The following is a 24,471-nucleotide window of genomic DNA, read 5'->3' on the forward strand; positions in this document are numbered from 1 at the left end:
CAGTTAGGGAATGGACTGCCTTGCAATGATTTACTACACTCCTCTAAGGGAGCAGAAATATATCTCTCAGCTGTCCACTAATATCTTTATGCACTCAAGTGTGTTGAATGAAGCCATAACATTCTTCAGTGTGACAAATGCTCCATTAGAGGATATATTTTATTCTGACTTTATACAAGTAAAACATTCTAAAATGTTATTAGTACAATGTCAGACATCAATTTGGCTGTGGATACTGTACCGACATCCATAAATATACAATGAGGTTTAATCTATGTTTCTTTTTTCCTTTTTTAAATTTTTAAATCTCAAATTAGTCCAACTGTGCACAATATGCCGCTGACAGAAAAGAAGAGGAGAAGATGTGTGACCACTTGATCAGCGCTGCTAAACACAGAGATCATGTGACAGCCAACCAGTTAAAGCAGAAAATCGTCAACATCCTCACCAACAAGCACGGTGCCTGGGGGACGCTGGCCCAGAGGTAAGCCCTTACAATTACACAAGTTCAACTTCGGACCAACATGGGCCATGTTAAGTCTTTATTGTGAACCGTAGCTGCTCGGTGTTAGGTCCAGCCCACAGGACAAAAGTTACCTGTTCACAACACTCAGCAGTGAAGGGATAGGACCACCAGTTAATGTCATTTTCCCAGGATCCGATAGGGTCAGCAATCGGGTCAGCAAACGCAATTACAGTGCGGAGTGGCTTAATCCCCTGGGGACAGCTGATTGGCCAGTCATCCAACATACTGGGGTGGAAGAAGGGGGTTGGGGGTGTTTCTGCAGCGTTGTCCAGGCATTCATTGACCCTCTCAGTAACACAGTCCAGCACCTGGTGGTAGTTGCAACCTTCCCCATGGGCCCTGTTAAAATAACCACCAGCTCTCCGGCTCTGGCGCCCTCCTCTCACTTCAGTCCACATGATCCCACAGATAGAGTCGGGTGGAAGGATCAAGAGCTAGTTATATTAGACAAACAGAGGTGTTACAGCATATTGTTTGTATTATCTGCTATGCTCAGAGTTTAGAGTTGGACCGTTTAGCTTTTGCCACAGATGTAACCATATGTATGCAATTGTCGTAATGGCAGAACTAGGAGGCTTCTGCTGCAGGTAAAGCTGTAGTGAGTTTTTATTCTACGGTTCTTTTCTGTCTACCAAAAATTGGCATCACTGGATGAAGGACAGATGTATGGGAAGAAAGTGGAATGGTCACCGTAACAAAAATCGTTAGACCAGGCACTTAAGAGGTTGTCTGCCACTTATATGCAGCCAATTGCTATGAATTTGCTAAAATGTGGCCTCTTTGCTAAAACTGAAGCTTTGGATTTATTGTAAAATTTTAAAAGTCCAATGCAAATGTTCTGATAGTTCCTAAAATTGGGTTTGTTTCATATCTTAAACCATATTTACTGTTGCTAAGAAAAATATTGTAGCAACTGTGGTAATTACTTTTGATGGCTTTATTTTATGTCTTTGACTTGCAGTAACGTTTAAGGAATTTCCACCCAAAACAGCTGATGCCAAAAGCAGCTTCATTTGAGTTTCTTTTTCCATTAATTCATAAAACTTTGTGCAATGTTAGTAGTTTCTATTCCATGATATGAAATGCATGTGCATTGGCATTGTCATTTTCTATTTGCATTTTAAAGTTTTTTAAGAGGCAATTAATGTATTGCAATTAATTTCAGAACTGCTGCCGAAAAACCGAGCCTGTATAAAAATAGTGTTAAGTATTATGCTAACATTTTGACCATGACTGAGAGGGTCACAGTATCCAAGTACAGTGCAGATTTTCCTAAAACTGACTGAACCTTAGCAACCCATGAAAATCTATTGGATTGAATTCTGGGCTTCTGTTCAAATATTTATGGAGCCCCTCTCAGAGGCATAGCATTTGCATTGAAACAAAAGGTTATTGAGCGTGGGTGCATTGTAAATGATACCACAAAACTTCCAACAAATTCAAATTTAATGGTAACCTGCTGGTGAAGAAAAATGATGCAATATGCTCACAAGCTCAAGGCAGTGTTGCAGTTCAGCAGCTTAGTCTTATTCAATGCTACATTAACTTTCCCATTTATGCTGCTCTTGTAAAATATAAAGCCCTCAAGCATTTTGAGGTGGCTGTCTGTTATGTCTGTGCGTGTGTGTGTGTGTGTGTGTGTGTGTGTGTGTGTGTGTGTGTGTGTGTGTGTGTGTGTGTGTGTGTGTGTGTGTGTGTGTGTGTGTGTGAGAGAGAGAGAGAGAGAGAGAGAGAGAGAGAGAGGAGAGAGGGAGACAGCCTTTAGTTGTTAATGTTTGTTTTCACCCCCATACACAGAAATTGCTTTGCCTTTAACTCCTAAGTTCTGCCTGGAGACATGCCAAAGGATATTTATCATTAGTCTAGAATATTTTATTAACAGAATTATTCTTTGGAAGGCAGTAGACAGAAACTGATGTCACATGTTCATATTTTTCCTTTACCAGTGTGTACTAGTGTTTACTGTGCTCATTAGATACATATTTTTATTTCTGAATCCCAGACATCTGCAGGTTATCTGCATGTCTGAAAGGCTCTTTATTTTGAGCTGCTGTTCTCGCTGTAGCAAACAGAAAGCTGTGTTTCAGCATGTAAGGCAACAGCCAGCAACAAGGAAATAATCTGTGCAAGCCTTGAAAACAGCTGCTCTGCAGTCACGTGATCTGACTGAAGAATAAGCAGATCAGACCCTATGGTGGCCTGTTAGATCATACTATATGCTTGCTTGATGATGAATGTCCCCCTGTATAGAGTCAGCATAGAAAAATCAATACTGCTCAAATTGAAACAGTATAGGGTTGTATTGATCTGCCGTGCTAAATCAAAATGAGGAGGCTTTGATACATCTCTCCAAGACAGCTCCCTGCTCAGTAATGACACACTATCAATTTTAGCTTTACACTGATAAATCAAGTTGAAAATTGGATGTCAGAGTTTTTTCCAGGGAGAGAGTGATTTTCTCTGCCCTCTGGTCCCCTCTGCTGTTGACCTCTGAACCCTGCCAGTGGATTATAAAGTTCAGGCTCGTCTAAAGTGAAAGTAGATGTCAAGGCGAGCCTGATGAATTCATCGAAGGCTAACGTCCACCATTTTTGCAGCGTCGGACCACCATGCTGTGACAGTGCTATAAATTCTCTCTCATTCTGCAGCTCTCTCACACCACAAAGCACTGCTGAACACTAAATTAAGCTGCAACTTTATTTCATGCAGCAAAAATCTGCACCTCATTTAAACTACACTATTCAACTAACATAGTGGCAAGTTGTCATTCCAGCTTCTGGCTGTTTTTATTGATTAGTGAGTTTTTTAATGGTATTATTAAAATGCAAAAGTATTATATTAATGTTACTGCATCACAGAAGTTCTTTTACTTCTTACACAGGCACACAGAGATGTAGAGACACTTTAACTTCAATAACCACAATTTGAACTTGAATTTCACTTGCGTCATACTCTACAGTTCATTTGCCAGCATTCTTAAGTTCTAACTGATTGTACCCAGCCAACCTAAAGCAAATGGAAAAGGGGCAGAGGCATGCAAACCTCTCTTTGTTCCCATGCAGGTGTCCGTGTTCAGTAGCATCTCTGACAGCTGACGGAGGAGCCTCTGCTGGCCTCCGCAGCAGACCTTAACCTTACCTGACTAGTCTATTGATTGTCAACATTTCTTCTGTATAATTACTTTTTTGTAGCAGAGGAGAGAAAGGAAAATGGCGGCATATATTGATCTGTGGCAAGGCAGTGAAACAGCCGTTTCCCTTGACTAACAGTGAGTTTCATCTCTTGCACGTGATGAATGGTAACAATCTGCCCGTGGATAATAACTTTGTGATGGAATGAACCTTTTTACTCACAATGTGCCCGGAGTATTTGGTCTTGCCTGAAAGAGTTATCAATTCTAATAGAAGTCCACTACCACAAGGGGGGTGGGCACCTTTAGAGGGCTTTACAGCCTCCGAGGGTTAGAAGTCTGATGACCCCTTTGGGGCAGAAAATAAAGGTCAAGGTCTCTGGTTGAGTCTGGCAACATAAACAAAATCTAACCTGGTAATATGCCAGATATAATTTAAAACTACAGTTATTTTTGACATCCAGAGCAGCAAAGTGTTATATCATCTTCTTCACTTTAATCTAAATCATTCTGTAAAAGACTTACTTTTGTGTGAAATTAGCATGAAATTTGTAGAATTTTTTTTTATCCTATAATATAATTTTAACATTAGTCAACCTCTAAATGCCCTTTTCTCCTCCAAGGATTGCATACAGACTATATAATCTGCCCACTCTGCCAAAGCCTTTTCTGTCAATATTGTTTTTTTATGCCTAGGATTCAATAAAATACATCTCTAAGTGGCAATATTGTTTATTATTTAAAGCATAATGGTCCTTTGTTCTTGCACGGTGATGTTCTCTCTACTTGCATGTGTTCTTGACCTACACCAGGCTCTATTCCTTTGGGGCACTCTTAACCTTGTACACTGTGCTAATTATCTCTGGAACGAGGCCCATTCTCACAGTCATCAATTTCATTGGACGTTGAAATTGAACTGGGCATGGCTTGGCTGTGCCACATTTCCAGTGAAAGATGGGCTGCACAAAGCTGGCAATCCAGGGGAGTTCACCATCACTACAGTATGGCTCCTCATCCTTCGTCTGATCTCGTATGTCTGTCTTCATTATACCAGATGACCTGGAGTTAATCTTGCTGCTGCTGTGTTGTTTCCCTTTTGTCTTTGGCCAATACCCATTCTTCAGTGTGTCTCCTCTCTATCTCATAATCTACAAAGGAAAAGTCATATTCAATAACCAGAGGCATTTGGATCTTAGCTCGGTAATCTTCCTTCTTCAAGAGTCTTGAGTGTAGTGATGATAAGAAATGGTAAAATTAAAGAGATGAAAGTCTTGTGTACCATTTGCAGCCCTCTGTGATAATCTAATCATGATGTTGGCCATACAGTCACTTAACACTTGGCATCTGACAGACACATGATCAAACTTGATGTGTTTTATAGAGGAAATTACTGTGTATTTTTTCTTTATAGGTTACTTTGAAAGCAGTGGGCTCATCACCATATGGTTGCCAGTCACCGCTTTTGATGCACAGTTTCTTTTTTGCCGATATTTTTTCTTCCAACAGCAGTATGTAGAAAAATGTGGCACAAAATGGGAAAAAAAGAATGTACTGGTTGACAGAAAATGTTTTCACATTTCTTCACTTTGGTTTTTAGTCTTTGCTGGCTGCCTGATGGTTTTCATAATGTGACATCCCAATCATTACAGGGTCACATATTTGCTTGTCATTTTAATGGGACCTAGAACTGGTTCAGTGAATTATTGTTACTTAGTCAAATGAGAGGTCATTACTTTTCCTGAACTGAATAAGTTGTTGAATACGTTTTTTTTTTTTTTTTTTTTTTTTTTTTTTAAGTTTTTTAGCACCACTGTTAGATGTCACGCTTTGACTCCATGAAACTCCTCATTTTGTGTCTCATAACCAGAGCCTGTTAGGGCAGCTGAAAAAGGAAGAAAAGCCCACTTGTCCTTAGAATTACAATAAAAACTGATGTGTGTTCACTGTCCCCGTCTGTGTGTGTGACGAATACCAGTCACTGCCTCTTTGAATAGAATTGTCGCTGATTACTGGTATTTATTATAATTACCCCTTACTCATGTCACCAATGGAAGCTTTTAAAAGGAGTATAATGCTGTTTTATTCAATCAGCATGTCGTTGTCCTTCCTATTGACCGCCTCACATAACTCCCCTCTGAGCTAAAATAGAATCAAAAGGAAATCTTTAACCATGAGAAACTCATCTGTCTGCAATCCTGCCCTGTACATTGCTGTTCTAGTTTGAGTAACTTGAAAAACATTAAGTTAATAATTGGTTTTGACAATATGTTTCTATAATGATTAGTTCAGTGACTTTATCTTATTCACAGGGATTTTTATTTAGTTTGCACATGTAAAGTTGCAGGGGAACAGTGTGGGTTTCAGTGAATGCAATGCACCGTCAAACAGCTAGTCTGTTAAGTATAGTTTCCGTTGGACAGAACAGGATTTTCCTTGTGCATTGTACAAAAAAATCTGACAAAATATGCGGAAACAAAATAGGGTCTATAGAACAAAGGTATAGTTTCCTCTATAAATGTTATCAACCCTTTTATTCACCCCTATTCTTATTTAGAATTATGCCTGTCACCTTTCCCTTTCCTTGTGCAAACAAAACACACCGACTCTTTGAGGAAAGATGCACTTTAAATACCTATTTGAAAGAGATGAGAATAGACGATAGTCCTCTTTCACATTTATCCTACTGCACTTAGCAAGTCTGAAAGCCTCCATAAATAATGGTGCTCCTGTTTCCTGTAGGTTATCAGTGCTGGAAAATTAGCTTTTAAAATGCGGTTTGAAATCCATTTGGGTGATTGATGGGTGATGGGACTAATAAATTTTGCCAGTTTCTAGAGGGCCGGCTCACAGCAATTTTTTATGGTTGTCATGAAGCCAGACACATTCGATGTGTAAAATAAGGAGGTCTCAAGCCAACTCTGCTTAATGAATGCTATTTGATGGACAATTTGTTATACAGACAATGCAGGCGACTATCTTTCTCTTATTGATTCTAAAGCAGGAATTGTGTTTTATCACCTATGTTAAAAATTGATTATCGGAAGCATTAAAAAAATAAAGGGATCAGATGTGATTGTTAGCTTTTTTGGTATATTAACTGGCACAAATGTTTGCATGTGCTCGCCAAGACACATCTTAGTATGAGTCCCATGTGAGTGAGGATAGCAGTGGTTTTGACTAAATATTACATTTATTGCTAAATTCACACAGTGTATTTAAGAAATGGACGTTCTTTTTGGTGTGTCAATGCCATCTTGGGAATCCCAGATAGAGATCCCCTGTGGAGGTCTGCAACTGGGAGCTCAGGATTACCCAGCTGTAGATCTCCATTAGGAGTGCAGTGCTCATGATCAGGTTTTGGACCACCCTCAGAGAGGAGGATACTTCAGCGCAGTACTTTGGCAAAGTCCAAATCCTGTCTAGCACTGACCACATAGTCTAGAATATCACAGGTCTAACTCAAACAGCAGAATACCACATTCAAACTGAAACCATCTGCACAGGACAAAACAAGGGGAAGATTTGTCAAAATGTTGGCATCCAACTCATTAATCAGTCATTGTACCTTGAGGGTTTGGTTTGTCGTGCTTTTGTTTCCTGTTAAAAATGAAGATATGTTATAAACCAAAGTTGTGCTCAAATGAGCAACCTTAAGCAGACCGTATAAATGAAGCAATTGCAGTTAATACTGTTGTAAGGAAATCTTCAAAGTAGCGGATTTATCCCCCACTGGCATCTGCTGTCTATTTGCACTAAGAATTAGGGGATATAATCTTCAACAGTAATCGCCCAGTTGCCTACAGTGGATTTACATTTTTCACACTGCGTAATCTTGCATTTACAATATCATTTACGTGGGTGTCTCCTTTCCACCCACTGACAACTCTCTTTTCCTCTGTTAAGCTTTGAGGGAGATTGACAGGGGACAAGCTCAAGGCGTTCAGTCTTGCTTTGCATACAGCAGCTCATGATACTCGGTGCATACAACATGTGCACGCACACACACACACGCTCAATTTTGATTGATACTTAACTGAAACTGAGCTCTTGTTGCTGTCAGAGCTCTGCTAAGTCTCCTGAGCCTCTTGATTTCTGACACCGGTAGATATTATATTCGTGGAACAAGGAGGCTGTATTTTGTGATGTGATCCCCTGTAACACTTTAATCTGTTTAGACTGCTTCAATACTCTGGCAGCGAAGGGGGCAGAAACTATACAATGAAATAGACAGCTGCTTGCCAAGGTTTTACTGTATTCAGTACACACTGAAAAATCTTTACTTTGATTTTAACACACAATACCCAATCCAAGGTTTCATTCTCAGCTTTGAGTGGCTGTTTCTAGTACTTTCCTTTTTTTTTAAAGACAACATTTTAGACAATAACCCAAAAACATCTGTTTTCCTACAGAATATTTTGTTTGTGTAAATAGCAATACAGCTGTCTCTATGAGTTAAAGTGCGTGGCGGTTGAAGTATTATTCCCTGTCTTCACATGCTGGAGTTGTTGAAGTTCAACAGCATGAAGCAAAGTGATGCTTTATTCGCTCACATTTGGCTGAAAATGGTCCACATGTGGGCTGATGTAATCAGCTCTTGTCTTACTGTCAGCTACAAACCAATTTTTTAAATCATCACTATTTTTTATGTGGTACTTCTCCCTGGTAAAGGTAAATTAAAGCAAGACTTTTTTGCTGTATATCCCTCTAAAGGAAACATAAAGACTTTGAAATAGCTCCAGCTAGTGCACAGTTGGAACAAGCAGTACTTAGAAACCTAATGCTAGTTCTGGTACTTAATGGTTTGCATTAGCTGCAAGCAATAAAATTATCCCAGGTCCTCACTAATGTTGGAATAATCATTTACAAAGATGGTTACCACATGCTGGAACTGTTTTCTTCTTTTTCTTTTTTTTTTATGACCCTAATTCGCTGTTATTAATAATGAATAAAAATGCAATTTTCTGTTGGGTTGCTGCAGGGCTCTGGGAATCATTTCAATGAATATTTCAGCACATTATTTTAATCATGGCTCCACATACGCAAGGAGGGGGCTTGTTTTATAGGCTCATGCCTCAACCGCCCCAAGACCCTGATCATTAAACCCCACGCTGTCTGCGTTGAGGTTCCTACCTTTGATTTACAAGACTTGTTAAAAAACATTGTAAAAAAAAAAGGAGGCAAGCTGTGCCATTTATACTTGTAATTTGATGCTGTATTTGTTAATGGGAGTGCCTGTGATTTATGTCTGCAGCCGCTGCTGCTGTTCCCTGCTGTTCTGATGCTATAGGCTTTAGCAGAGCTGACATTACTGGCCACTGCAGAGCATGCCAGTACTCAGCCTAATAAGTCTGCTATCTATGGCCTGATTTTTCTCAAGATGTTTTCCCCAGATAGGACAGTGGCTGCTATAATCAGACCATTGCTGAGGAGTGTTTGCTCTGTCTAACTCGCCTGTCTTCTTGTCTCTATTATAGCCAGCTGCATGACTTCTGGCGTCTGGATTATTGGGAAGATGACCTGCGGCGAAGGCGGAGATTCGTCAGAAACCCCTTTGGCTCCACCCACTTAGACGTCATGTGCAAGTCACTGCAGGACTATGGTGAGTTGATCATTTCTCTGTGCAATCTCTATTTTTATTTTTGTTTTATCACAATTAGGTCACTGAAAATCCGCTGACATCATTACCACTTAAATGCTGAAATTTCAGTATTACCATAAAAGCATTTTTGAGAAATGATTAAACGTTTAACCCCAGCTTCTCCATACAATTCAGCATATTGCTTAGGAGAAGATTTATAGGTAACATTATTTATGAGTCCTGTGGATTGAACATGACACATCCATTTTATTGCACTTTTTATTTCCATCACAACACATACTCACGAACAAATTGGGGCTCTCTCTTTATTGTTTTCATGTCTATGCCTGAAACCTTTCTTACTGACCTCAGCAGGGTTGCAGTGCAGCCCACCACCTTGTGTCAATTTTGCCTTGTATCCTGCAACACTGACTTTTAAAAGAAAGCCGCTTAGTACTATTAGATTTTCCTCCCTGTCAGAGAACAGAACAGTAATGGTAAAATTTGAATATACTGATTCTGAAATTTAATAGACATGTAGGCACCTATTTGGCTTTAGAGAAAACAGAAAGTATTGTGGTGAGGCAAGCCTTTTTATAATGTCTGTGGACACATGCATGATTATGACAATGTTCACTGACCTCATTGTGTCTCAGTGTTGAGCTACTGAAGCAGACCGTTGGCTGCGTTCAGGATGTCATCTGGCTACTTTCAGCTTTTGGTCTGCCGTGGCTACTATATGTACATCATGGCAGCTCTGTAGATAAACGCATGCCAGCTGCTGACTCTCCGGCAGGTGGTCCACATATAAGACACAAGCAATAATTGGACCTTCTGCTTTAGATTTTGTGGTGCTTCCAATATTTTTCAGCTACAAATTCTGTGGGCTTTCAGTCATGTGTTCAGTCTTTCCTATAGTCAACAAATGTTACTTTAAGGGCTGCTCCGAAACATTAAAGGCTTTTAAGTACTTGAGTATCTTTGGGAAAAAGATTGCATTGCATTGCATCAATATTGCCTAAATATGTAAATACGTACTAGTAAACCTGTAAAATAGATCAACACAGCAATAGAAATCTCTCCTCCCACTCCTGTAGCATTCTGTGCAGTATTGTATCCGCTATTTCCATCCATTCATTTCATTATAACTATTAACATGCTTTGGCTTCTGCTTATACATTTGTGGTCTTTGATGTAATGTGTTTTTGATGATTACTAATTATTTTGTACTTGTTTAGGCTGTTTATTTTTCAGTCGCAATATAAAAAAATAAAGATCAGCTCACCTCAGTTTATTTCTAATGAAAAAATAAAAATTAAAAATAAACATCTGAGGTAAGTTTTATGCAGTAAAGCAACACAGAAGCAGTGTCTTAAGCTATGCTGTTAAAATGCAGTGACTATCTTTGTCATCTGTCTTCCAACCGTAGAGACAAACTGGGTATGGAATGTCACTACAGTTATTATTATCTGATTGTATATACATAGAAAATACTTTAAACCATTTTTTAAAAATCTGTATGAACATGGAAGAGAAGAATATACTACCAAATCAATTTCTTCCATTTTAGTCGCTCCATCTGCTAGCTTTGTCAGTTAGCATTGCTCATTGGCCTCATAGTGTGCTTGATTTGGTATGCATGTCTCTTATCTCTTTTAGTGACTTAAGTGTCCACACGTACCACAAATGCTTATCGTGTTATTTACTCCATCAATTCACCAGAATATATTTTTGAGATATCAGTTTTGTTACCGCTGTTTGACATTGGAGACTCGGTGTAATTGACTGAAGACTTTGTTGAAATCCTGCTGGCATGCGGTGGTTTTAATGAGCGGAATAATGTATAAACTTGTCAAGTGAAAGGGAATGCCTGCAGTCGGATGGCCCTCTTGCTCTCTGCGAGAGGTGAGCTACACTTTGAGGCTTTTTCCAACAGGCTTTGATGCGTTTGCACGGCGGAGGCCAGGTTTCGTTATGGCTTAAAAATGAAAAAGATCTTTTTGTTCTTTGTTAGAGCTTCAGTAGACTTTGTTGGTAGTGACAGTTGGCAGTTTTTGTTTTAAATGCATTACCGCACTTTGTGTTTTTTTAAGTATTCACTTTTAATTAACGTGGCATTAAAGACGGGACCTGTCTTTGGCAGATAACCCTGCTGCAGAGGTTCAGAGGTTGGATATTCATTTGTCATAACATTCAGACTTTGTTTCTGAGATTTGACAGGGAGGCTATAGAAGTTTTTTGTGGGTTGCTGCCTGCATAGCACCATAGTAGAAAAACAAAGACGCTTGTTTGAGTTGACCCCGGAGAGTCATTATTAAGGCTTTAAAATCTGGGACTACTGGAGAACCAGCAGGTTGTCCAAAGTGAAAACACAGTTTCTAGTATGACAGCAGGGTATGACGCTATATGCTCAAGGTACCATCCTGAGTTTAAAGGGCGGCAGAATTACATGGTTGTGTTCATAGTAAATGGCAGCCTTACTAACTTGAGCAAAATGAAAGTGTAATGAAACTGTCTTTTTCATTAACATTTCAGTGAGTGGCTTTGATGATAGGTGTTGCAGTTTTATTGTAGATTGTTGTTATAATTATTTTTTGCCATTTTGGAAGCTGAAATAATTTCTTTATGTGCTGTTTGGATTTCCAAGAGAAATTACTTTACCAATTATTTTAACTACTTTAGTCTTTTTCGAAAGATGATATTAATATTTTAGTACCAAAGTTGCCAATGGCAGTATTTTTAAACTTTTAAAATGTGACCTGCTTTGCACCAAAAGTTTCAATCAAAGACTTCCGTACTTTTCTCAAAAGGATCGAGTCGATATATTGGCAAAACCATGAGTGTAACTTTTGTAATGACCTTTGTATAATGCGTGTGTCTGAATGTGCGAGAGTGTGTAAAATCATGGACATGTGATGTGAGGTTAAACTCTGCCTTAAACTCTGCCTCGTTGTCTATTAGCAGCATTGACAGCTTAGCCAGCACATTCTGTCTCTGCCCTCTGCCTGTAATAACCTGCCGTGCTACCGCCAGCCTCCGCCCAGTATCAGACTATATTGTTAGGTGATTGGAATTGGGCAAGCATGAAATGGAAGTCACGTTAATATTGATCCAAATGTTTAACGGGGTGTTTTACCTCCAGGTGTCCTTGCTGTCTCATTTCAAGTGAACAGCTTCTCTCAGAGCTGATTGCCCCAGGCGGAGATCTTTATAGCTCTTTACTGCAGCAGAGGCGGCCTCATGATGTGATATTAACCTTCTCCAGCTTTATAATCACAGATATTAAAGTGTGACGAATGACAGCAGGGTATTTGCTAACATGCAAATCCAGACATTTGAATGCAGCCTTTCAGAAAATGCATCATATGCTGAGAAATGGTTATATGGAGCACATACCGTTCAGGTCCAGATGTGGGGATTATTAGACATTGTTCTCTCTGTTTAGATGGAGAGAAGATGAGATTGTTTGTAACCTCTGGCAGCACAGTAGACACGCACTGTACATCCCAGGATATTGGATAAAGATCACCCTGAGAGGAAGCGCCTGCACTGTATAAACTCCCCTACATCAAAGTTATGTTTACTTCTACGGACTCAAAACACATACGGATGGCTTGCATCACAGGAAGTATGAAGCTGTCATTTTTTTTTCCCCTCATTTCATCTTTCAGTGCAGAGTAAATAAAACTGAAGAGACAGAGGGCAGAATTGCATCGTACTAGCCGTAATGCAATCCTATGAACAGAACTCTTTCTCTCCATGTGGAATGTGGAGCCTGTGGAGAGGGAGTGTAGGAGCAAGATCTGAAACAGATAGTCTGGGAAACGGAAGACATATATTTAAAACACTCCATAGAGCTCACATTATATGAATGCTGGAATGACTGCAAAGAACACGGATGTAAATTATAGTTTATTGCAGTGATAGTGTAGTAAATAAGCTGTGCAACTAATGCATGCTATCCACACAGATGTTACAGACTCAGACATAAAGCAGAATAATTCCTGCGCAAAAGCCCTTGAGTTTAAAGTTTGTGAAGTCTATATTTAGAAAGAGGTCAAGATAGCAGTGCATTTAGCCATTTCTAAAACTAGGGGTCCACTGATTAACGACCAGACTGATTATCGGCGCCGATATTCTCTAATTCCCCAATTATCAGGAAATTACCTACCAATTTTTAACCAATTCCCAATAAATTGATTTCATAATCTGCTACTTTTTGCTCTGTTGCATTCTCTGCCTGTAGTCATGTCTCTAGTCTTGAGCAATGTCCCGCCCACAACACTGTTTGATTGGCTACACAGTACAAATAATAGCCTGTCAACACTGAAGGCTAAATATTCAAAAGATCTCTTCAAAGCATCTATAAATAAAGGCATTTTAACAAAGTTTTTGCTATTCTAAATTTTGACACAAAGATATGAATTTATACTTCAAATCTATGTATCAGTTCTAAATATGTTATTAGTCTCCTTGATTACTAATAATCAGTTTGTATTGATTTTGGAATGACAAAACAAAAAAAGATATTGACAGCCCCTAAATAAAATGTTACCCATCATATTAATTATCAAGCATTGAGTGATTTACACGTTTACCCTTTTTAGGTATACAATCGTCATCTTGATTTGCTGATTAAACCACTTTATAAAAACCTTTATTTTGTCTTTTATTTATAGCATAAGCAAATAATTTGTAAAATGTGCTTTTTTCCTTCTGAAGAAATGATACCAATGTAGCTTTGCTGAACCTTAAGTAAAACATGATGTTGTGGATTTGTTTTTGAGGAATGGAGTGTAGTGGTTGAGGCAGGGTGTATATATGAGATGTACAAAAACATATGCTCACCGGCTCTACTGGGGCCATAAAAGCGAAAAGCCGCTGCCACAAAACTCTTCATGTTACCATATATTGAACATTGACCCTTGGCAATATTCTTATAGCTGAGTCAATAGTCTTTCAACACTTATCTATCCCACATTGCATAGTAAAACTACTGAACAGTGAAATAAGAAAAAACATGGGCCTTTATCTAAGATTATGAACTTAGTTTGAACTGAGCTGGGTTTACTTGACTTTTATCTTTTTGTCTTAAAATAGGAAAATATTGCTTCACAGCCATATTATTGTTTTTTCTTTTTTTACACAACTCATGGTATTCATGGTAAAATCACAATGGAATTTGCAATTTAAATATCTGGAAAACTGTTACCATTTGCACTTAAAGTTTTCAATTTATTTTATCTCTGTGCTCCAAATATCCAAACAGATGGCCTTTATTTTTAAATTATTTATTTGTTTACATTTTAGAATTATCTATCATCGTGCTATATCTTATCAATAGACCTAGCTTTTTCAAGAATTACATCACATTAAAGAAATAAAGAAGGTATTTGTCTATATAAGGGATCACAGCGCCTTTTTATTGATCTCAACATTGCAATATGAATAAACTGAACAAAAATTTTGTAGTATGTAATTTATTAAATTCTTTCCATTCTTTTTAACACATAGCAATAGCTATTTGTTGTTCCAGCACACAGCTTCTCTACAACAGTAAGAATTTGTATACGCTCTTATATTAAAGATGAGAGTGAGGTCATTCAAGTGCCTGACTACACCCTCAACTGACATGCCAGCATCCAACTGCTAACAGGCCATTTTTGTCTTTGTTTTGTCATCTGTAGCATCGTGTCATTTAAATAAAGCTGCATTTTAAAGTGGCCGTTTATAGTCACTGGTCAAAAGAGTGTCTTTGCACTGATCATCACCCTTTAAAGCCACACCTGACTAGAAGATTAACTCAGTGGTCGAGAACTTGTCGCCAGCTGAACAGCTTGTGGTAACCATTTTCTAAAAAGAACAGCAGAAATGACATTTTTCACTTTTTTCTCAAAGTCAATGAAGAAACGTACTTGTATGCTACATTTACATTTATGTTCACTGTCTATGTCTATGTCTATGTCAATGACCATAAAACACACAATTTGATACATGCATGATAAGACAGATGATACATGCAAAGTACAACTAACATGGAAACTGATTATAGTTTACTGCTATGGTGTACAGCTCTGGCATTAAATATACTACATATATAGCTGGTGGTAAATTCAAAAATATGTAGAAGAGCAAATCAAGTATAGTGAGGGCAATGCAGAGTAGATTGGTGGAAATGGGCAGCTGGAAGCAGTGGGCTGGAGGAAGGTCAGCAGCAGCATCCCACAGATGGAGATTAAGCCAGTTGGTGGGAGAACAACCACAGATCTGAAGCATCCAGCTCTGGGAGGGACACTCGGAGAGAGGACACAGGGAGAAACAGAGTGAGTGTAATGCGATAATGGTATATATAGTAAATACATAGGTAGTTAGAGAAGGGCTCAGTGCATCAAGAGAGGTCCCCCAGCAGCCTAGGCCTATAGCAGCATAACTAGGGGCAAACTAAAGGGACGTCAAGAGGGGAAGTCAGTTGTGCAAATGAAAACACCAGCTCACCCCCTCGGAGTCCCCCAGTCAGCCCTAACTATAAGCTTTGTCAAAAAGGAAGGTTTTAAGCCTGGTCTTAAAAATAGAGAGGGTGTCCGCCTCCCGAACCCAAACTGGGAGCTGGTTCCACAGGAGAGGAGCTGATAACTGAAGGCTCTGCCTCCCATTCTACTTTTAGAGATTCTAGGAACAACAAGTAAGCCTGCAGTCTGAGAGCGAAGAGTTCTGCTAGGATAATATGGTACTATCAGGTCTTTAAGATATGATGGAGATTGGTTGTTAAGAGCTTTATATGTCAGAAGAAGGATTTTGAATTCTATTCTAGATTTAACAGGAAGCCAGTGAAGAGAAACCAGTATAGGAGAAATATGATCTCTCTTGCTAACTCCCGTCAGTACTCTGGCTGCAGCATTTTGGATCAGCTGTAGATGTTTCAGAGAGCTTTTGGGACAACCTGATAATAAGGAATTACGGTAGTCAAGACTAGAAGTAACAAATGCATGGACTAGTTTGTCTGCATCACTCTGAGACAGGATGTTCCTGATTTTCACAATATTTCTCAGGTGGAAAAAGGAAGTCCTACAGATTTGTTTTATGTGCGAGTTAAAGGACATGTCCTGGTCAAAGATAACACCGAGGTTCCTCACAGTAGTACTGGAGGCCAATATAATGCCATCCAGAGTAACTATATGCTTTGAAAGCAGTTTTCTAAGATGTTTGGGGCCAAATACAATGACTTCAGTCTTGTCTGAATTTAGTAGTAGGAAATTATAGGTCATCCAGGTCTTTATGTCCTTAAGACAATCTTGCAGTCTGGCTAACTGATTAGTTTCATCTGGCTTCATAGATAAATACAATTGAGTGTCGTCAGTGTAACAATGGAAATTAATACAGTGCTTCCTAATAATGTTGCCTAAGGGAAGCATGTATAATGTGAACAGTATTGGTCCTAAGACAGAACCCTGAGGAACTCCATGATTAACCCTAGTATGCTCAGAAGAGTCATTGTTGACATGTACAAACTGGAACCTGTCTGATAAGTAGGATTTAAACCAGTCCAGTGCTGTCCCTTTAATGCCAATACAATGTTCTAGTCGCTGTAATAAAAGTTTGTAGTCAATTGTATCGAATGCTGCACTAAGGTCCAATAAAATAAGTATAGAGACCAGTCCATTATCTGACACTACGAGAAGGTCATTAGTAATTTTCACCAGAGCTGTTTCTGTGCTATGATGCACTCTGAAGCCTGACTGAAACTCTTCAAACAAGCTATTCCTTTGTAAATGTTCACATAATTGATTTGCAACTGTTCTTTCCAGAATTTTAGAGAGAAATGGGAGGTTGGAAATTGGTCTATAGTTGGCTAAAACATATGGATCTAGAGTGGGCTTTTTAAGTAAAGGTTTGATTACAGCAACCTTAAAAGCCTGTGGTACATAGCCTGTTACTAGAGATAGATTATTCAGATCTAACATTGAGGAATTAATTAAAGGTAAAGCCTCCTTGAACAGTTTAGTTGGGATAGGATCTAAAAGACATGTTGATGGTTTGGATGTAGAAACTATTGAAATGAGTTCAGAGAGATGTATGGGGGTGAAAAATTCTAAATATCCATCTGGTCTTACAGCCAATTCTAAAGCATCTGTACTCAATGATACATATGATATCACAAAAGTGGTCCAGATCTGCACCAAACTTTTTGAGTTCTTTCTGTGCTCCTGCATCCACTGAGTTTTATAACATTCAGCTTAGTAGTTTTAACAAACAGGCAAACAGCACTGATCTCATACCTCTGTGTTGACTCTTACCTCAGCTGAGGAATAAAAATGATATATTTAGATATAGCAATGAAGGGAGTTTGTAAAATCAGCAAAACAACATGGCACTTCAGCAACAACCTATTCAACTGAGTAACACTCTATAACAATAATATCTCTCAGACCCCGAGATGAAACAAAATCTGAAAAAAATGATTAGTCCTACTATCAGCATTGTGTGAGATAATGTATTTTCCAGAAATGTGTGCACAGTGGACCATTCCTAAATAACCTTGAAGGAACTCAGGACTTTGCATCCTAGTTGAGCCTCAGTGATGAGTGTTCAGCGGCGGCCTCCGTAGGTGACAGCAGGCAGGTCTTCATCAGCCTCCAATGAGGTCACGAAAGCTCTGCAGTGCACTTTACTGAATGTAATTAGTGCACTCTGTTTCAACTCAGTGATTGAACAAGAGGACCCGCGAGACTGGTGATCGGTGGCTTCTCCTGGCACTGTTCCTGAAGAGCTTGAAAGCAAACATGAAATGAAACTGCTGTGACACTGAGAAGCCAGTGACAGCAGCTTTTCATAGTTTGCTGCCTCTGTTAGGTTAAATAGATATATGCTAGTTGGTGTAGCACTACTATAATACAACAATTCTGCATTGGCAGCATTAATTACAATTTTATTGGGGGAATCTTTGTTGCAAATGCTTATTTAATATGATTTGAGAGAGTGGTTTGATTCCACATCTTTTAAAAACTGACACATACATCATATATCTAAATGTATTGTTTGGTAATTTTGGATATTATAGCACAGAACCAACATTCTAAAATTAGTTCAATATTTATTTATCATATTTTTTTCCTACAATTTTATTCAGTTTTATTCATATGGTCAAATACAAATGTAGAATAAGAATTTCAGCTTTTCACACCATGAATTCAAAGACAGACCATTAAAGAATTTTAAAATCCTTCAGTAGGTGATGATGCATTTTCTATCCCAGCCTTCACTTGTCTCTTGTTCTTGTTAATTTTAGTCCACTCGTATGAGTTATATTAGATTTTCAAAGGATCATTCTCTTTGTTTTGCCCTACAGTGGTCAAAGGTAAACACATGAAACGCTTTCTGATGAGTCTGCTTCGACACCACTGCACAGCAAGTTCTGCAATAGTGACAAACTGCAGCTCTTTTAATACAGTGGTGTAAGTCAGAGGGCCATCTTTCAGCACTTTTCATGTCAGCATATTTTCTCTTTCATGTCATAGTGCTTCGTTTCTTGTTATTTACAGTCCTGTTACTTTTCTGCGAGATTGCATTGTGGGTAAAGCTGAGTTCAGCCCTCTACTCTGCATATTTGCCCCCCTACAACAGTGATGCTGGTCATTTGCGTGTAGAAATCAGCATAGTTTATTTGGTCTACTCAATCCTGTCCAACTTGCCAATCAGATCATCAGCCCGTCTCCTGAGTTTTCCCTCATTTACTTGAAGCGTAATGATGGTTTACAGAATTACAGTTTTAAGTTTCACTCATTTCGCTTTGATTTCTGACCGCTGGCTGGCTTTTCCCTTTAACATTACACAGAATTCATTTCCGAAACGCTCAGACTTCTTCCTTCGTCTGATGAAAGCACTCCAGATATGAGACAGAGCAGGAAGCAGACTTTTTTCTCAGTAGCAGTGTTGACAACAGTCAAATGTGACCTCTTCAAGACAAGGTACATGTTCCTCAGGGGAGGGAGAGGCGAATTAAGAACTGTGCTGAAAGGAAACATGTCAGGCGGGTGTCAACCACCTCCCATTTCTTGATATGTGTTCTTCCTTTCTCACACGCAAATTTCTCCTCTGGTTATTTCCTACATTGGACTTCAGAAAGAAAAATTCACATAAACGTTTTGAGCAGCTGTGTGGCAGGCACATGTTGGAGATGGGCTGATTTAATCTGATAAATGTGCTGAGACCTCTTTGTTTTTCAGGATGTGTGAACACATCTTTTTCAATGAACGTGCTCAGCTATAGCCATATGATGAAGTCCTGGTGTAAGCAGCCTCCTAATTGTGCTGTCTGTTCAGTCTCACTCTTGTCAAATCTCCAAAAGCTGCAAATGATATCTCTAATCTACTGTGAGCTTGAGATTTATCCCCCAACTCAGCTGTTGGTCTTTTAAGATACCGATAGTGTTTCATTGTTGACCTTGTCTAAAAATAAAAGCTGAAACCCCTCTGATGTTCAACTACTCAAAATGTATTCAGCGAACGAACGTGTACTCTGACATTCTTTCATATGCTATGGCAAGTACATTAGTGTGCATCTCATGTCAGGTTCATCCTGCATATTATTGTGTATTTCATGCCGAGATTCTCCGTTGCTTATTTTTCTTTTTTTGTACTCTGCTAGACATTATGCATATTCAGAGTGTATTTGAACAAAATATTTTGCTTGAACTTATTCTGTGCAAGTATTTTTTGTCTCATAATTTTAAAATATAATCTAAAAACGTTGCTGTTTTCTCACAATTATGTCTAGTTACCGTGAGTGTGTGTGTGTGTGTGTGTGTGTCTGTACTCAAGATCTGTGTCTGCATTATGCAGGAGTCATCGATGTATCTGGGTGTGCGGGTGCTTTCTTGATTTCTTTTTTTTCTTCCTATAAATGCTGCAGCATTATCTGGTACTGTATTTTATAAATTCTAACCTGAATCATATAATAGATTGTGATTTAAATTACCCAGTCTTGCTTTACTTTCAGCGCAACCCTTTACTCAGTCAGTGACTATAACTGATGAACATCATTATGCTTTATTTCACACAGATAAATGGAATAATACTGTATTGGTGAGAAGAAATGTGTCACTGGAAACCACTTACAGAAAGTGGCAGGATAGGAAAAGTGATTTGATTTTGCCAAGGAATAGACGGGTGGTAGACAAAAATATTTAGTAAAATTGTAGAAACCTGATTGCTTACACCTGGAATCGAGCATTGTCTAGTATTTCAGCCCATTTAGACACAGTTACCAACACTAATCTGAGCTTTATTAGACAAAGTACAACATTTAGTTATCTCCTTTCCCATATTTGTTTTTACAGGCACAGACGAGGACAAGGTGGTCAAGTCTAAAACAGTCTTCCGCAGCCCAACTGTAGCCACTCAGAACCCTGAGATAGAACTGATGCTGGAGGGAGACGAAGATGCCGTCAGCCTGCTGCAGGAGAAGGAGATGGACAACCTGGGTGGTAAGTCAGAGCAGCAGCACTTCTATTAACCCCCAGTCAACATCATCTCTGCAACATCAACGCTTGTCTTTTATATATCTTTATCCCGGTAGCTGGCATAGTTCATGATTAACATCAGTGCTGTTTGGATCCGTGTGCAGCAGCTTTTAATGCTCATTAGAGTACACTGTTAACAGTACAGCTGACAGAGAAAGCTTTTAAATACTTGCTGCACTTCTTATTCAGAATCTGTTTATGTTATGAATTTGAGGTCTGAGTTTAGTGGTTGCGGTCTGCAGTTCACCTTGAACAGTCAAATACTTTGCCTCAGTTTTCAGATCTGGATAGCTTTGGTTAAGTTTGACAGCTACATGCTGTTTTTATCTGATAAGTGTCCTTCTCTGTTTTGTTTTGGATCCCTTTAGCTCTGTTCCTTCCTCGAATGTTTATCTCCAGAGGCAAGTCTTCCAAAGTTAAACTAACACCGGAACAATGATCAATCCAGATGTGTCACAATTCATATTTAGGACTCTTTTAAATCAGTCAGTAATTAGGATTGATAGAAAGGGCTGCTCGCTAATGCCCTTATTTAACCTGTCTTTCGGCTTAATGCTTTACCATCAATAGTGGGATGGCAACATTCAAAATCTTTGTATAAATGGAGTCATTTTATTTCATATCGTATAAACTCGTATTGTGTTTTTTTAAATACTAACCAAGTATTAATATAGAATAGTGTCACTTATTGTAATCAAAGTGACTGCAAAGCCAGCTTATAACATACACCATATATTGTATATAATCTTCCAATGATACTGATGAAACACTAAAAACTGAGTGAAAATCTTAATAATGTAAATACCATTCCTTGAAGAATCTAAAATTATTGCAATTACCTTTGCTCATTTATACAAATTAGTGTGACATTTTAGCTGAACCCAGAACATTTGCCATGAAAAGTTCATATTGTCTGCATGGATGTGAACACTTGGAGGTTAAAAATGAACAAGCAACAACTGACCCTTTTTTGGGATTATTTAATGCCATAAAGCCCAGGAAAGGCAAATATAATATTAAAACTTGTTTCATGTTTGATATATTTTACAAGTGTGATTGTGATGTTAGTTTTTCATTTGATATCTTAAACCAGCCGTAAAGATTTATTTGATACAATTGAGTTAAAAGAACAACTTACTGATGGTTGCCTGAACAACCAGCACCATCGCGCTTCACAGTGTGATGGTGGCTTTAAAGGTAAGTTATCCAGAGATTAGTTGAGTTTTAAGTGTAGGCCAAGAATGCTGCATTACGTCTTCATCGCTGAAACCATATCAGTACATGCTTTTTATTGGAATATAAAGTAATACTCATTCCTGACGGCCATTCTCAACTCCAAAAACATTCTCAATAGTCCAGTGACAAAGAGAAAATAAAGAAACCGTCATTCTTTGTTATCAGCTTTTAATGTTTTATTTTTGATCACTGACTCAGATCACGTAAGGAAACATTCACGGCTCCAATAGTGTGCAGACAATTTAGTTGTTAGGCTAATGTGTGTTAGAAATGTATTTAAATTATGTCTGCTATTACATTTTTTCCTCTTTTCAGAAACTTACCTGATACTTGCTGGATTATAATCATAACTAACAAATCTGAGCAGGAAAATTGGAAGGCGTTCTTACTATGTAATTTAATGGAATATATTTTTGTTACCAGGCCCTACAGCTTAAATATTCACCATCTCCAAGGCAACGAGGTGTTTTAAACTGGGTTTTGACAGAAATGTCACAGGTGTGTTTGCATAAACCCTCTAGCTGACATCTGTAATTTTGCCAAGATGTCTTTACTAAACCTGTAAGACCAAGGCGGCTACTGAAATGCATGACTTATACGTGTAATTAATTCATTCCAGGTACAAAAAGTGATTGAAAAATGTACAGAAAAATATGTCCTGAAACCGTTTATTGCCTGAAGCTTAAATAAACACCTCTGTTTCATAGCCATACATTGCCCGGTTAGCATGGCTTAGTACATGAAGCTCAGTCTGAACCAGGGCACTGCTGAGCACTGAAATCCCCTCTAAGATCCCACAGATGAATCTCAGAGGAGGAGACTAACCCCTCCTTTTTGTCCCAGGGCCAGCAGGCAGCCGAACACTCCATGTGTGTCAGATGAACCCTTCACCGGCCATTCTGAAGAGCAGAGCAAGTGCCGAAATACAAACAGAATGTTATCTCCTAAGAGAACTAATAATGACTTAGTGCAAGGCAGATATGCTGAGATTGAATATTTCTGATACATTTATGATGTGTGAGTTGAAATTATGAAGGAAGCATTGAAGGTTGGACACTGACTACGAAGAAAAAGTGTTTGGATTTAAGAAAATTTTTTTTTAATTCCCAAAATTCAGGTTTCTACCAATAGGGGGGCTCCTTCAGGCTTTAACATTTGATTATTTTTTTTTATTTTTATTTTTTTTACCAGGATGCACTGACTGCATTTGTCTTGTATCTAATCTCAGGCACCAACAGCCTTAATGAGAGATCTGGGACTAGATCCTTGTCAACAACAGAGCTCCTCCTGCCAGCCGCTGGGTCAATGCCTGCTGCTGCTGCTGCTGCCAAAGGGGCGGCGCTCCACTCATGGACTCAGGCAGTTGTGGTTGCTGAACCTATAGTTTCACTCCCCCACAAACACTGGAAATGCTGTCTGCGCTTCGGCTGGCAACAAATGAACGTTTCTGTATGCATATATTGTAACCAAAATCGAGTAAAATAGAGATCGCCTGTGAAAGGAAAGAGCAGTGGAGCCTGAGCCTCGCAGGGCATTTCTCATGTCAAAGAGCAGTCTGTAGATTTGACTGTTCGGCAGGCGTACCGGAACCATGTTAGTATACCCCCGAAGTGTGGTTTAGCAGCCACAACCATTTTGTTTGGCCTTAATTTAGCCTTTCTGCATCCATTTTAAGTCCCCATTCAGAACACTGATCTTTTGAGTGGTGACATGTTTATAAGGGAGTAAAACCAACACAACATTTCTGAATGTGTAATCACGAAAGAAGTGAGAGGAAGACGATGGGCGTTATCCTGCTTTTTGGTTGCTCCTCAATTCATTTTAAAGGTCTACAAATCCTTTAATATAAACACGCATGTCTGTTTATATCTATGACATGTCAACATATACATATTTCATAGTAAATGATACTGCTCATGTAGGCAAGTAACCCATTTCTACTTGTATTTCTCTCATAATGTAAAATATAAAACCACTAATCAAAGCAGTCAACTAGATGGATTGTGGGTAATAATATACCCATCTTCTCATCAGTTCTCCCAAACTCCCACCATGCTGAAATGAGACTTTTCATCACTTCATTAAATTGGCCTGTCATTTCAGAAGTATTTGCATTTTCATTAAAACAAAGACCCAACAGGCGTATATTCCCAGCTTTATCCTATATACACTCTTCATCCTGTGTAACTCATCCTGTGTAACTTGCCCCTAATTTCATTATTCTCATGTAAACATTTTAATGCCATATAGCCTAATTATGGAAGGATCCCTCAGGGGATTACTGCCTAATCCTCTTCCTGCCTATGAGCAATGGATGCTGTGGCTTAATGCTCCAGGCTATAGTGCCTTTCTCTCTGTGAAGCCCGTCAGGGACAAAACACAAAGCTTCAGCCCTAGAAGTGTTATTTTTAGTAAGAGGTGGATTGACCTATAATTTAGTGAACATAAAGACAATCTACTTGTATTGTAGCTGAAAGTGTTTG

The 24,471-nt window shown here is 38.7% G+C and overlaps 1 protein-coding gene across 5 annotated transcripts in view; it reads left to right on the forward strand.

The window, feature by feature from the left end:
* Window positions 1-24,471, forward strand: part of nbeab (neurobeachin b) — a 193,748-nt gene that overhangs the window by 106,436 nt on the left and 62,841 nt on the right. For all 5 annotated transcript variants that reach the window (XM_035944771.2, XM_055012144.1, XM_035944774.2 and 2 more), the window contains 3 exons: window positions 318-484; window positions 9,131-9,255; window positions 20,570-20,716. In XM_035944771.2, coding sequence (XP_035800664.2) covers window positions 318-484; window positions 9,131-9,255; window positions 20,570-20,716 — 439 coding nt within the window. The remainder of the gene's footprint in view (window positions 1-317; window positions 485-9,130; window positions 9,256-20,569; window positions 20,717-24,471) is intronic.

Source organism: Amphiprion ocellaris, chromosome 7 (genome assembly GCF_022539595.1).
Source record: "Amphiprion ocellaris isolate individual 3 ecotype Okinawa chromosome 7, ASM2253959v1, whole genome shotgun sequence".
Lineage (NCBI taxonomy): Eukaryota > Metazoa > Chordata > Actinopteri > Pomacentridae > Amphiprion > Amphiprion ocellaris.